At 41.5% G+C, this 15,945-nt stretch overlaps 1 protein-coding gene across 2 annotated transcripts in view; it reads left to right on the plus strand.

The window, feature by feature from the left end:
* Window positions 1-1,640: 1,640 nt before the first annotated feature.
* cdh8 (cadherin 8) overlaps window positions 1,641-15,945 on the plus strand; it is a 99,607-nt gene continuing 85,302 nt past the window's right edge. Inside the window, exons 1-3 of one of the 2 annotated variants that reach the window (XM_085435847.1) lie at window positions 1,641-1,903; window positions 3,892-3,962; window positions 4,059-4,418. In XM_085435847.1, coding sequence (XP_085291973.1) covers window positions 4,161-4,418 — 258 coding nt within the window. In that variant the 5' untranslated portion in view covers window positions 1,641-1,903; window positions 3,892-3,962; window positions 4,059-4,160. Of the gene's footprint in view, window positions 1,904-3,891; window positions 4,419-15,945 lie in introns of both variants that reach the window. The other variant, XM_085435927.1, reaches the window with a different exon arrangement.

Genomic DNA, 15,945 nt, shown 5'->3' on the forward strand with positions numbered 1-15,945 from the left:
AGCCATCTGATATTTTGATCACTGGCAGGGGCCATGTCAGTGGAATTAATCACTAATTTAAAGTTGAAACCTTCTAATTTGCACAAAACGCTGCTCACAGAAGGAGATTTTTGAATGATTAGTTAGTTTCAGATTCACCTGATGTCAGTGGAGCTGTTACCCTACCTTTGAAAGAACGTGCAATGAATAACGACAATGCAAGTTTTATGAAAGTGTATATTCTTGTATTAAACATGAATTAGGGCTTGCGCTTTGAAGTTTGACATCTTGTGTTAGGCAGTGTTTATGTGTGTGTGTGTGTGCGTGTGTGTGACAGAGAGAGGAAGATTAGACTGCATCTAAGAAATATTAGCTTCAGCTACTGTAATATGCCTTTTGGCTGTTTTATTTACTTTAAAGTTTGGAGTATTTTCTGTTTTTTAAATGCACAGCCCCTCCCAAGCAGTCATTCTTATACATTTATCTCTGTCCACACATATCTGCTATGCTTCAAGTGTCAGTCGGTGAAATCTTCATTCATATCGAGAAAGAGTAACATAGCTCAAGATTTACAGCCTTATGCATTATGCAGTAGGAGCTTTTAAAAAAGATGATTGGAGAATTCCCATCTGAAATGCAGCTGCAACATCAAAGCACGAGTGGGAGGAAAATTAAATGGTACAAAAAATATATAATGGTAGACTTGATGTCTTTGCTAATTGGGATGTCTGGCACTTGGGTCAAAAGGGCTCCACCAGGAAAAACCTAAGAGGAACAACTCTCTGTGTTAAGGTAGTAAGGTGTAACAACTTCTTGTGTTGAAGTGATGGGAACGTGACTTATCATTGCAACAAAGAGGAGGCAAATAAGTGCTCAGTGGAAGGAAGTGAGTTTCACAAAGAGATTCGGGGAAAAAGACAGCAATACGACAGTATACTGACATTCTTTTCCCGCTGCGCTAATGAAGCCCCCCCATCCCCCGTGACTGCTGCTAAGTAGCTATACAAACACTAGAGGGCTCTCTATGTGGACAGCAGCACGGGCCTCTGTTGTCACTCATGCACTTTTCTGTACTCACACACACGCACATTCAGGCATGCAATGATGGGCGTGACCTTTTCACTAACAGTCTTAATGAAGACCTGTTTAACCTTTTCCTTTCTCCTTGTTTTCAAAAACTCTGGGATTTACGCCCTTTTTTTATGCTTTTCGTTTCCTTTCTTTTTTTTACACCAACTTTAGTTTCGAAAAATGTAAATAAATGTGACCATTGTATTCTGTGTTCTTTGCTTACCATTGCTTTCCATGGTAGCCCCGCAGTGTGTGTGTCCATCTGTTTATTGTTTAACCATATCAAATGGCATTGTAAATGAGCAACTTGGCTTCGTTTCACCGGTCGTCTGGCCTATTTAATTTCATTATTAACCCGGAGAACCGAAGGCCAACGCATGCGTCACTTACTAAAAGAAGAAGAAAAAGAGAGAGTAGAGAAAACACACACACTGCGATAAGAACCGTTTTACCTGCACACATCTAGATAATACCTACAGCTGCAGCCGGCAATGTGAGACGATAACCTTTGCGCGTCCGTGCCTGGGCAGAGCGGCATGCATTCATTTGTGCGCCTGTTGACCCGACTCCTCATCAACCCAATGAGCGCAGTGGAGGGGAGGCTCTCTTCGCCACCGTGCATCTCTCCTCCATCTCTTCCTCACTTTTCCAGTCGGCCAGCAAGCCTGTAGGAGCTCTTAACTACAACACCAACACTGTCACTCCGCACTGACAAACTGCGGGAAGGATTTCTAGCCGTTTGACTCTCCGGCTTTTGCTTATTTATCCACCGCCTCGAATGAAACGCATTGGAGTTTCTGGCGTTTTAAGGGGAGAAATAATGCAGCACTGGAAAAGGATGCAAGTCTCACTGGTAAGTACAGCCCACCACCATAATATATAAACCTAACAGGTATTATTGAGGTAAATTGGTGTTTTGTGGAGAGGTTGAACAGGACTTCTTATAACCCCTTTCTCCAACGCGTGGCTTCAGCGCATTTTGCCGGGCTCGTTTACAGGAGCGAGGTGACTCGGAGCGACAGAGCAAGTCTACAGAGAGCTCAGCAACTTAGGCTACATCTTTTGTAATTCATGCTTCCGTCACCAGTATAAGCCGGTCGTGTATGTCTGAATGCTTTTTTTGTTTTGTTTTTTTGAATTCTTATGCACGTTTAATGCGATGACACGGAGTGACTGTCTCCTCAAAGGGTAAAACTTCAGATAGAGAGCAAATTTGGGTAATCAGGATACTGCCTCAGACTATTTTAAAGCCATGAAAGGCGAGTAGTAAGCTCAAACTTTGGGGGTTTATCCTTTCATTTTGCTCGTTGACTAGCAATTAAAATCTCCCTATGTGGGAATTTCCTACCTTGGACAGCTCTTCTTCTTCTTCGCCGCTCTGTTCGCGGCTGAGCTGTCTGGACCGGCTGCTTTCTGGCGGGGAGCTGTTCTGTCTTCTTGGTGCTGAAATCGCTTGCTCTGTCACGCACCACAGAGACTTAAAATGCCGAAGAAATTATGTCAGTGATTTAATGTGACTGATTTTTAAGTTGGCTACGATTTGGCATTTTACCAGTTTCACTTACTCTCTCATCTGTATACAATTCCGTTTTCCTTCTTCTTCTTCTTCTTTAATCTTTTTTTTTTCTTAACCTGGTCCAGGATCTCTTAGTCTCCGGGTCGGTGTCACAGTAATTCGGATCTCTTCACACTTTGTTATAGTGCAGCTTCAGGTGGAATTCATCGTTACTGTCCTTCGGAATGGGACGCTGTAATCACACAGCATATGACCACAGTGAGATTCGGTGCATAGTAAAAGTTACCAAAACTAAGATTAAACCGCGCTGAAAGTAAGCCGTTCTGTGCTCCGGTAGCATCTCCACCTCCATCAGTTTTAGCTGAGGACAACTCAAAGCCAACCCTTTGTACCTGTGCCTGTTTTACCCTCTGATTTTGCATTCAGCTGAACACTGCCCGTCAGACTGAGCGAAGTATTTAAGGAGCCGAAACTGTTCTTGATTGAAGGGCAAAATTTACATTAATTTACTCACTACTTCTATTATGTGTTCCTGTAACATCAGTCTGTTGTATCCAATTTTGTGTGTTTGTGTTTCTGTGTTTACGGAAACAACTTTATGTTCACGCTTATCAGAAAACAGCAGTTCAAGTGTAATATTGCACATTTGTTTCAGTGAGTAAACATGGCTTTAAATACCACAGCAATTATTTCATCTGGATTACTTGGATATCAGTGAGCTGCAGTGCTGTTGACATGGCTCACCTGCTGCCAGCTTCTCTATTTAAACCTGGTGCTATTGCATGCATGCACGCACCAATATCTAAGGAATATGACCGCAGTCTTAAACAATGCTTAACCCGAAATGTATTGTCAAAACATTAATCACAAGGAACGTGTAATTTCTCAAAATCTATCAGGATAATCCCCAGAACAACAGATTAAAGCAAAGCAATCTGATATTTCAGGATGAATAGCCTCAGAGTGGAGACATAACCATTTGTTCTGTTGTAGCAGAATAATATGAAAACAAGATTGGAGCAAAGGGTCAGGCTGCTACAGATAGATCATTTGTAAAGATGAAGTGACATCCAGACTTCTTATCCTAAAATGAGAATTTATTTTCTTATTAAAAACATCTTTGTTGTATCATTTTGCTACTCTAGAAACATTTTTTCTTGCCTCTCATGCTATCTGTGTCATCTGATTTCTTCAAATGTTAATTTGACTCTGTTTTTTAGTTTGCTTTTGTTTGTTTTTTTCTACCTCTCTCTGTCTTCATCATCTTCTGACAGCTCCCCACAAAACCAAGAGACAACTAACAAACTGTGATTTCTTCGTTGCAGGTCCCCCCCTCAGAATAATGCCAAATGGATGCTGTGCTAAGAGAGTTACCCCCTCACCAAATGCTATGGAGGTATGCCAAGGTGTGCAAGTGACCTTTACCACACCATGAATGCAAGCACTGCTGTTAAAGGAGGACACAAGTAACCTTTTCTTGTTATCTAACAAGGAGCGGTTGATCTGAAGAGAGGAGGGGGCAAACAACGCGGAGAGAAGAATCCCGTATAACAAACAAACAAACAAACAAACAAACAAAACACACAGCGACAGGATGCCAAAGCGGTCTGAGGAGATGCTCATGGATCTGTGGCTGTCCTTGCTGCTGGTGTGGATTACTTGTGTTCTGTCCGTGTCTATGACTCCTATCATAGGCCAGTCCAAAAGTACACAAACTGGTGGGTCCGCAGTGGTGGCGAGCGGTGTTGGCGAAGGACAAAGATTACTAAGCCGCGCCAAGAGAGGATGGGTTTGGAATCAAATGTTTGTGCTGGAGGAATTTTCTGGACCAGATCCAATTCTAGTTGGCAGGGTGAGTGCTGTGATTGTCAGCATTATATTAAGCTCGCTTATCGTGTGGAAACATTAATTCGGCCATTTGAATGCTCCCTCCATTTTTTTGTTCTTCCCATGGGCAGTGGGAGGGTTGTGGTTGTCAAGGGGAAACAGAGATATGGGAACGAGAGCGGAAGGCAGCGAGAGAGGGTCAGAAAATGCTCATAGAAATAATTAAGCTCCCATCAAATAATGGTGGCACATTTCTTGCTGTTACATGTGGATGTTTTTGCAATCCAAGTTAGTCAGAAACAGAGAAACAAACACAACTGTTAGTTCTTAACTTTTACTTTTTTTGCAAAAAGTAAAGGTACACGATGAGACTGCAGTCCCTGATTTTTTTTTCTTTTCATTTTAAAATGTTAGTGTTGTATTTTGACATGTAAATGCATTCTTTAGACACAGTTTATAGCATCGATAAAATCCTTTGAAATAATAGGTCTATTTTAGCACTGGTTACATTTTCCATTGCGGCTGTGTGATGGACAGAATTGCAGGCTAATCCTGCAGCTAAAGGCCACCTGCTCCCTGGCCTGTGTGGAAGTGTCAGGCAGGTTTCAGGGGAGGGGAAGGCTGCTGGCCAGCCCAGCCAAAGCAGCTTGTTCACAGCTCATTGCTGGGATTCACCTGGGGAGAGTAAGGCTGGCAGCCACGCTCACATCCCTCCCTCAGAATATCACCCAGCCACTCTGGCATGGGCAGGGATTCAGGCCATCAAGCATAATATTTGATCTTGTTCAGTCGTAGTTTTTGCAAACAGTTTATCACAGCTAATATTTGATAATTGGTTAGTATGTCTTTTTTGTTTGACTTTTTGCCGTTGCAGTGAGTTTAATTCTTTATTTCACTCCCTCTGTTATAACTGATGGCTGGACTGATGCAAAAAAGTTGTTTCTATTTTTTTTGTTTAAAAAAACAAAACAAAACAAAAAAACAAGGCAAGTGCATCATTTTATTCTCACTTTCCGTCTTTTTTTGTTCTTCGTTTATGCTGAGCGTAGTCATATGGCTGCATCAATTAAACATTTACCACCATGTGGGATTTGCACCTGTGTTTTCTAAATACCATGCTAACACAAAAATGCTGTTAAGTGATGCATTAATCTTTCAACCGTATCAATTAGGCAGCCACTGCTGAATTTAATAATGGCTGCTCATCGGAATTCTGAAACAAACAAACAGTAACGGATCCACATTTTCCATTCTTGAGCCTGGATTTCACAGGCTAGATGTTCAGTAGCTCACAGCTGCAACTGAACATTTCACACATCATCACCCAGACAGTTATATATCCACAGATATTTAGCCACATAAAACAAGTTTCTAAAAACAGAATAAAGTCAGCACCCTTTAATAAAGATAAATATGTGGATAACACGGTTGTGATTTCAGTTCCAAGCTTACACACACTTTTGCTTTGAATACTGTGCTGTGTGCCCCTGGCCAGAGTGTCAAATGTTCTGCACATTGTCAGCAGAGAATTGGTGGCACAAAATCAAGTTATGTTCTCGGTCATGAAGGATGTGTTCTCTCAAGGCCTCAGTTAATGCTTTGCAAAGTTGACTGTAGGATAGGTTAGTCATAGATATAAGCATCTTCCTGTTGAAGGACAGTGCAAGGATTGGGGTAGGGTTGGGGGGCAGCTCTGGGCAGAGAAAAAGGCAGCTAGCCTTTTTTTTTTGTAAAGCGATGATGATGGGTAGCGTTCACTGCAAGGTTAAGTGCTCATGAGTATGCCTGGCAGAGCTAAGATAAGTCCTGTGTTAGACCAAGATGGCACTGCATCCCTTTAAGACTATAAATCTCTCTTCCTTTCTGTCTCCTTTTCTTCCCCTTTCCCAGTGTTTCTCGTGCTTAATTAAAAAATGAATCAAATAGGTGGGAGGTGTGATTCAAATGGGTCACAAAGCTCTCTGTGTATTTTGCACAATTTTCTCTGCTGTGTGAGGCCGCCTGTGTCTGCAGTTGCGGGATGGTTGTCAGCGAAGTCCAGGCCAAGACTGGACTCTTTCCATCCTATAGCTTTTTTTTTTTTTTTTGCTGGTGCACTCTGATGACTATACAAATACTGGTAACAAGAGTAAGAGATTGTATTTGAGAGAAATTGTGCCATTGATTTTTAACTGTGTGTCAGCCACGGTGCTCTCTCCCAGCAGAGACTATTAGCATAAATGCAGGAAAGGAGGGGGAGGACAGGGAGGTGTGGAAGAGTGAGAAGGACGGCCATAAGGCGTGACAGCCCCCTTCCCTTTTGGTGTTCTTCTTCAGCGCATCGTTTCTCGACATTGTGATTCACTGAGCGGCGTGCTCGTCAACCCCCGTCAGTCCTGCTTGTGTCGCGGAAGCAGACATGCAGTACCTGTTAAAGTGAAGTCAGGGAGACAGCTGTGAAATCTTGTTGCTGTAGCTTAAAACGAACAGCGTTGGAAGGGATTTTAGGATTACTCATCATCAGCTAGGATGGTTCAGAAATATCCCATCATTAAGAACAGAGAGCTAGTTCATATGGACACATGTTTGCTCATCGATGACAATGAGTGGGAGATACCAATACCACTTGAGCGCGTAAAGACTCTTATGGAGACCACTGGAAACCAGGCAGAGGGTAATTTTGGGCAAAGCAGCTCTCGATTTACCATTGCATTATCACAATGGTGAAAAATAGCTTTTATTTTAGTATAAAAAAGAGTATTGTAGTCGAATTTCGGACTTTTTTTTCTGCGTTTCTGTACAATGCCTGGCAAGGCATTAGCCATGTTTACCAACCATTTTGCATCTTTAATCAGAGCAATTTCAATTATTCAAACATACAACAAAGAAACTCAATTACACCAGGCCATTAAAGGCAAAACATTGCCTTAGAACAGAAGACAAACACTGAACAAATTGCTGTGTTTGCACCAAAGAGATATCAGAATGTGTTTTCTTTGTAGTGCAAGGCAGATTGATGGCAGTTTATGAAGGAACAATCTCACAGTCTCAGATTTAACTCTTAGCTTTACTTCCAGGCAATCATTTAGCATATGGTGTAGTATTGCTAATGATGGATTCCAGGGCTGAGTTGTACTCAAAATGTGTTAAACTGAGTGATCCCTCATCCTATTGTCTAGCACTTTTATTCACCACAGGACTGAATGCGTTTTGTGTTTTTTTCACAAAGAGAATAATGGACCATTAATATTCATCAATTCAGGTGAAACTATAAGATTGCCAAGAGTGACAGTGATGCAGAAAGAAAAATCTGGCTTTGATTACCGATTCAGCAAAGACAACAGATGAATCTCTACAAAAAAAAGAAGAAAAGAAAATGCTTTGTCTTTCTTCACATAGGTTCTTGGGGAAGAAAATGCAAGCTTTATTCTTCCAAACAAGCTGTTTGACAGAACTCCCAACGAGAAGAGCCAGAGCACTATCAGATTGGTGGTGTAATATAAGTCTGCTGGGTGTTTTGCTGGAAGCTAAGGTGATATTCTGTAGCTCTGTTCCCCCCTAAAATTGAAGACCTTTTTTCTTGTACTGACTTGTGTGAAATGGTTCAATCTTCCGTTCTTGTTTTCCCCTTCAGATGTACGTTCAGGTGAAACTGAAAGATCACAGCTTGAACCCATCCGCGTGTTCCTTGGAAAAAATGTGTCCCCAGTATGTGTTTATTTATTTATTGAATTTTGTATTTGAAAAGGTAAAATTCCCATCACTTCACATGATATCAGAAGAGAATGTTATTTTTTTCAGTCTGTTTATTGTCTCAGTCTGGACCTGAATAGATTACGATTAGCTAGCACAGTTTTTCGAATTCGGTTCAGATCTTTTTGTTACTTTCTCTGCTTTGGACTGCTATTACAAGATGTGGCATATCACTCTATAAATACTGATGCAAGCTACTTTTGCTCAGCTGGATTGCCTCTCTCAGTCTCTGTCCCCCACTTCTACCTCCACCTCTTTCTCCTTCTTTCTCTCTGTGAAGGGGTGATTATGGAGAGAGTGGCTCTTGAGCCCAAGTAAGCTTGCCTCTGGGGCTGATGGGGTGTGGTACAATGACATTGTTAAAATTTCTCAGAGTGTTTGGCTTTGGCGATGTGAAGCAGTGAGGCAAAGCTAAGGCGAGATTGAGTCCTGAATACAGCTGCCAGAGAAGCCTCAGACTCCCTGGTCCCGCTAAAGGCGCCACTGTTGCCGCTCGAGCAGATCAAAGGTTGAGCTTGCTCCTTGACTCAGTAGTGCCGATTTGGCCTGACGTTAATGAGGATCGCCCACCTTTATCTGAATTTACTCTGGCTCCAACTGTTGAACGGATATCTGGCTATGTCCTTGATTGATGGATGAGGAGTGGGAGTTAATGAGAATATTAGCCGATTTATTGCCAGTGATTGATAGCCATTATGACACATAAATTATAAGCATTGGCTCAGATATAATTAATTCTGAAATATAGCCCAAATTAGACACAGGTTCCAGTGCCATAGTGAGAGGGTTGAATAAAAAAAGCTGTCACCAAATCCAGAAAAGGAAAGCCCATCAATGTTTGTTGGACTTCTTTCCATTCCATTTGGTTTCTCACACCCACAACAGCTCCTGGAATACAGCTCTGTAATCTCTCTTCAGGCAGCACCACACAGATCCACATTGAGCTACAGCTCCTCTGTCTTCCAGCTCTTAGATCTCCATTCCCTCTTCATTTGCAGTTTAGAGAAAAAAGCAACCCCCCCCCCCCATTCCCTTAAAAAACAAACAAACAAACAAACAAACATTAAAAACACTCTAACATATCCCTGTCCACTACTTCCTGCACCTTCCCCTGCCCTGTTACCACACTCTCCTCTTTCCCTGTGTGCCTCACCTGTACAGTACATCACTAATGCCAGCAAGGCCATTATATCAATGGGCCATGGTCACCCCCCCCCCCCCCCCTTCCTTTTTTCCAATCTCTCTCTCTGTCTGTCCCTCCCAGTCTGTAATAAAATACTGGGCCCAGTGATGGCTCTGATAGAGCTGTGGGATCACATTAGTGTTGCCCTCGAAGAGCTTGACAGGTTGTCTATGGCTTTGTATTGTCATCCTGGTTCCCATTAACAAGCTGCATATGTGTATGTGCATGCGTGTGTTGTACTCCAGTCCATTCAGGAGTGTTGAGACAGACTAAAATGAGATGAGCAGACACCAGCTTGGATGGAGTATATTTAGACATTAGGGTTATGTGTGCAAGAGTAAATACAGTGTGTCCACGAAGCTTTATAGCTGGTCTATCTTAGCAAACATTTGCTGGGTTTTCACTGTGGTCATATTTCTGAAAGATTTCTCTCTAAACTGCACGATATGTGCTTTGAGCAGAAATTGCAGGTTGAAATCTACAGTGTTTCAAATTTCCAGGTGATCTCATCCTCACTGGCCTGATTACCTTTCCAGTGTACTGAAAGTGCTTGTAGCTTAAATGTTATTGCCAAGAATTTTATTTTTACCAGCATGTCATTTAGTATAAGTATGATATGCCATATTTAAAAATATCACTGATTTCATTTCCCCCTTTATGTGTTTTTAAACACGCACACACTCACACACACCTCACAAGCAGACTTCCACAGATCACAATTTCCTGCTTCTCCTCTCACATACAGCCACTGCTTACATACAATTACACACTATATTTCCTCCTTGTGTATTTTCTTATGGGAGCTGAAATAATGTTTCAGTTCAGTGTATCATAGGGGATGCACCTCGTCCGTCATCCCTGGAAGCTCTCTTGTGTACATGCATCAGCTGCAATAATAATTTAACAGGAAAGCACATCCATTCACATGGCTTCAGAGTCCCTGAGCAAAGTAACAAGCTTGCTGCTATCACTCACATCTGTGGCTCAGCATGATTAAATCCATGTTGTACAGTGAGTAGCTCATGTGGGGGCCACTTTTCCGAGTTTCTGCATCAGTACTAATTCATAACAAATGGTCCCTTTATGGTTTCACCTTGGACTGCATTGCTGCGATTAGCTTGCTCCCATGTCACTGTTTGTCAGTCAACAGTGTCGAACTCTTCCAGCTATAATCCAGAGAAACACTATCCTCTCATTAAGTCCGAATCTTAACTACCCCAGCCCTCTCTTAACTGCCTTCCCTCCCCTCAACTCTCATCTCCTCCTGCTTCCCTCACTCTCCCTGGCTCACCGGGCTTGGCCTGTGCTGGCTGTGCGGAGGTGGAGCGCTTAGTGGGCTAAATCATCTGGCACTCTGCCTTGAACTTTGCTCTAACTAATTTATAGGAATTAAAGCGGTTCACCTCACAGGCTTGGCTGATGCATTGGTTTGTCTAAATTAGCCATGTTTCTTTTAAAAATGGGCTCAATTTTGCTTTGTTTGATTACATCTTTTTTTTCATCAAGAGTTAAATTTAACAGACTCGAGTTTTGTCTTTGCTGAAAAGTTTGTTGATTTCTTAGGCAAAATATTATGCGCAGCTAAATTAGGCAACAAGTTATCTGAATGACGTTGGACATTCTGCATACTTATAAATATGGATTGTGTTTTCAAGTCAAATCGCTGGCCAAGCATTAGTACCAGTAAATGAGGTTACAATTATTCAAATCTGATTTTTCAGATGAACAGATTATGAATATCTGAAACCTGCTAATTGGCCCTTGCCTCTGCCATAGTCTTTTGTGGGCATAAGGCACAGAACCAGCAGTAGTAGCTAAAGATGCTTGCTTCCATGCCAGTGTGCTCATGTGGGCTGGATGTTTGGCTCAACTCCCCAGGAAGCTCCTCTCCTATGGACAGATCCCAGCGTATGTGAAACGCTGCAGGCAGCTGCAGGCGGCTTATCCCTGCGCCTCTGCTCCCATGCACGTCCCATCAGCCAAACTGGGACTGCCGGAGTAATCTTGTTAAGAATGGATGTTGTTATTGTGTGACTGGCTGTGCATTTGGCTTCACGGTTAGCTGGGAGCACACGTGGGCTGGAGCAGGAGAGACAATGGGGAAGGAGTTCTGGATCAGTTGGAGGGTGAGTGCCTATTTCTGGCACTTAAAAGATGACAGTCCTCAACATTTTTCCTCTGCTTCCTTACTGGCACACCTTGGCTTCCCTCCTATTTCTTCCCTAGCTAGTCCTTGGCCCCCTCCTCACCTGCCTCATGCAATATAAAAACAAAGTGGCCTTAGTAAACAGTGGGTGTGACATTTACTTGAAGATTGGTGTCTTCACCTATAACGGGTGTTAAAGATGATGATTATCATTACTGTTGAGTTGAAGGCTCGGGGTTGCTCACCTCAATCACGAATGTGACAATAAAAGAAAACACACACACATACATAAGGAGAATTGGCGGCGCCATCCTTTGTGCTTGCTTCTGCCTTAATGCAACCACTCCTGACTCGGGTATCTGGGTGCCAACAGACTGTGGCTTTGACCTTTCTCACAAATGAATTATTTTGGTTTAATGATCCTTTCTGCAGAAAGAACAAAAAGATAGCTGAAATAATAGCCAAGGGAGGCGACAGAGAACGTAAAAGGGCAGCACCCACACACCCGCCATACTTTACTACCCAACCTTACTTGCATTCTACCTGTGAATACACCTGTATCCCTTCAATAATCCTTCTTCCTAGTGTTTGTGTCTCCAAGGTGCATGCGATACAGCTAGCCTGTGTCTTATAAATCAACTAACTTCAAGAAAAAAAATATATGTATATGTAAGAAGCAGGTGGCGATGATGGAAACACATGCGTCTTTGTGTGTGTGAAAGTGACACTTTGGATAGTTCCCCCTCCTCCGATGTTTGATTAAGTCTTCTTTTTTCTGTCAGATCAGAAAAGGGGGTGGGATGTGAAGAGGAAGGGGGGATGGAGTGTGTGTGTGTGGGGGGGGGGGGCTGCATGAAAAATTCAAAACGTTATAATATAAAATCCAGATGAATCATGAATGCTTAATGGGAATCAGGGCCGAGCATGCAGGATGTTGAAAGTGTTCTCAAAGATTCCTGGTGTATGTGTGTCTACTATTGGAGCATGCACAACGAGGGACACGGCATGTTACGTTGCCTCTCTCAGCTGCTCTCTGCTCTCGATGGCAACAAAATGATGTGCTGAGGGACACCGAATAGAGGATGCCAGAAACATGTGAAAAGCTTTTAGGGGCTATAGGCCGTCTGTTACTGAAGTCTGGCTAATTGCCTTTATCCTAGCGGTAAATGCTTGTTGTTCTGCTTGTGGAGCGGACATGCACCAATGGTCTATCTGATGAAATATTAAAAAATCTTCACCAATGCGTGGTCTTCTCTATTGTGGTTTAATGAAATGCAAAGTTCCAAGAAAAACTGCTGCTATTATGAATAATAGAACATCCAATTAGTGTAACATCATCGTAAATGAGTTTGATGAAAGACTGGACTTATGTAATGTTGGAGGAGGGTGAACATTTAGTTAAGTTATCAAAGCGTTTAAATGTAGTATCATTGCAGAGGTTGATTACTTATGGCTTAATGGTGATGTCATACATGAATAAACACGAGTATTTCTTTTGGTTAAAGCTAATAAGGATGATTTCACAGACAAACTGATGTTTGAATTCTTTACTTTTATTTTGTTGTTTGTTTTTTGGTTTTACACAAAAAGGTTGGAACCATTTTTGTACATAAATGTAGAAACAGCACTGAGAGCCCAAGCACTCAAGTGATATCTGAAAGCCAGAGTTATTTTCTATGGTAAGCTAGTGATTGAAAAATGTTGTGTTACATGAATGTTGACACAAGACTCTCAAGAAGCTCTCAAAAGCCGGTTATCTAATATTGCCCCGAAGGCTGGACTACCAACTGGGTTATTGCCCTCAGCCTCCAGACCCAGAGCCCTGGGTTTAGTCTACTTCATTTATGTTCGTGTAATTTCTTTAACTGCAAATTTGTTACAAATTTGTAACTTTGATGAAGAGTATGAACTATTACATCATCACAGACCTCACGGCACCACTTGTGCAATCTTGTTCAGAGACCTTATTTACTTTATTTAGTAATGAACTCATTTGTCCTAATGATGTTTCAAATCAAATTGCTTTATTTTTTTTCCTGTTTCTGCAATTAACACACAGAAAACATCTCACAAGGTTACATTATTTCTTTAGTGATGCATTGTATGTGTCTTGTACTTCTATGATGACATTAATCATTTTTAAAAATGCATTGTTCACTGTGTAAAATTAGTAATAAATGGCCTAATTTACATATTCAAGAAATCTGGCAAATGTTCACAATTAGTGGCATTTTTAATTACTTGAAGTGGATGGATTACTTACCAAGTTGTTTCTTTGTCAGATCAAGAGTGCCGGTTGGTTTCTGGGTAACAAAGAAAAAAGATAAAGTGAAATAATTAGTAGTTTCAGCACAAGCCAACAAGAATCTTTATGCCCTTGGGCACCTTAAGAGGTTAATTCAGCCATAGTTCCTTCTCATTCAGCATTACAGTAATATCATAAAGAAGATTGATTGTTTCACTCACTTCTTGATTAGATTTAGGCATCATGAGATACTTGAGAACAAAAATCATGGTTTTGGTAAATATTCACAATGTCAGTTGTCATGTTAAAAGGGAACTTCTGATTTAATGCCCAAGTGTGAGCATGTGATGAGCTCAAAGTAAGAGCAGCATTGTCTATCCCACATTATGCAAAGGGGGTGTCTTTAATTTTTTGTCCTGTTACCTCAGTCGTACTGGCTGCATCAAAGGAGTTGGTGCTTTGATTTCTGCTTCCTGTGGCCTGCATGTCAGAGTCCTCGGATAAGATACATGATAAGGAAAGTGCTGCATGTATACAGTAAAATTATTGTGTGTGTGTGTGTGTGTGTGTGTCCGTGTGTGTGTGAACAGATGAATGGAGCTTGTAGTGTAAAGCAATTTGAGTAATCAATAAAGCCCTATATAGATGCAGTTATTTTTATTTGTACGTTACCCTGTAATTGAATCCTTACACAGAGGAACAAATGAAGTGTTCAAATGTCAAATAGCAGATGGGACTGAGAACTGGTAACAATTTCAGCCCACTAGCAGGGTTAGCAGACTGTGTGGTCAGTGAAACTGAAGCAAAATTAGCTTTACTGGTCACCCACACAGAATTTGTACATATCAAATGACTGAATATTACAAAGCACAACCAACAGTGTATGCACTCTGGAGACTTTGTTTGTCTGTAGGCAACAAAAGCATGCTATATTATCTAAATATAGCATGCTATATCTAAAATATCTAAAAGTAAAATTAAGGAATTTAATATTTTATACTGAGTTCTTATTTACATATGCCACTTTAAATGTTGGTAATTGTATACCAATGCAGAACCAATATGTCTTACAAACAGCTTGGAGCCATATGGGGCTTGGAGCCTGCCCCAGTACGCACTGGGCAAGAGGTGATAGTTTGGCACTATTACAGGTTGCCAATCCATCACAGTCGAACACACAAACTCTCTCACACACATAACACATTCACACCTACAGGCAATTTAGAATTTCCAGTTCACCCAACATACATCTGTGAGTGGAGCAAAGTCAAAGATGCATAGCAATTCAACTTCTGATGCTATCTTTTAGAATTACATTTTGGAAATTATAATTTACAACAAAAGAAAACAAAGAAGAAAAGAAAAGTAGAGAAGCTTTTTTCACATTTGTCATTAATAATTGTATTTGAGTAATACATTGAACCAAATGCATCCAAAAAATGTAGCAGCGTCAATAACATAGTATGCTTTGTGGAAATTCTTTGCAAGCATTGAAGAGTGAGACTAGAAAGTGCAAAGATGCTTTAAAGGTAACAAAAACAAAGAGCTGTGTCTTAGAGGGAACCCCCCCCCTCCTCCTGAGATGTCTCTCCTCGACACCAAGAAAAAGAACCCTTTGCCAAATGGCACAGTGCCCTTTTTATGTTACTTTCTCTGCTTTATTCACGTCACGAAACCGCATTTCTGCTGTTAGCTGATGAAGACAATGAACAGCTGTGGTGAAGCAGCAATATTTTAATGCCTCCACAGATCTTTGAATGGTTTGTCATTGGGGGAAACGACCTGGGCCAACCCCAAAATCATTGTAGCCTCCATCTGGATGGAAGCAGTCACACAGGTCCTCGTTTCTCTCCATCTCAATCTGTGCAGCCCTCTCAATGTTTACAGAAGCTGGGCCTGCTTGAACCACCACTTGCCAAGATGTGGCATGTTTATCAGCGTCACTCTCTGCACACAGTTACACGCAGACACATAAACACAGATGCACATGCAAACACAAACACAAACACACATTGTCTATGTGTCTCGTTGAGTGGCCAGATAAGAAAAACATGACATTATCTTTTTGGTGTGCCCGTGTACCAATGCATGCCCACTCACACAAGCACGTTTCTGTCCATGTGTGAACACACTTAATGTGTATACTGTCAAAATGCTAATGCCATATCTGCCTTGATGACCTTCTCTTCTTTGTTGATGCCCAGTGTTTTTATAAATACTGTGCTGATATCCTGGGATGTGTAATT

This window comes from Copadichromis virginalis, linkage group LG1 (assembly GCF_057382275.1).
Source record: "Copadichromis virginalis isolate Kocher_CV1m ecotype Utaka linkage group LG1, C_Virginalis_male_GT1.1, whole genome shotgun sequence".
Lineage (NCBI taxonomy): Eukaryota > Metazoa > Chordata > Actinopteri > Cichliformes > Cichlidae > Copadichromis > Copadichromis virginalis.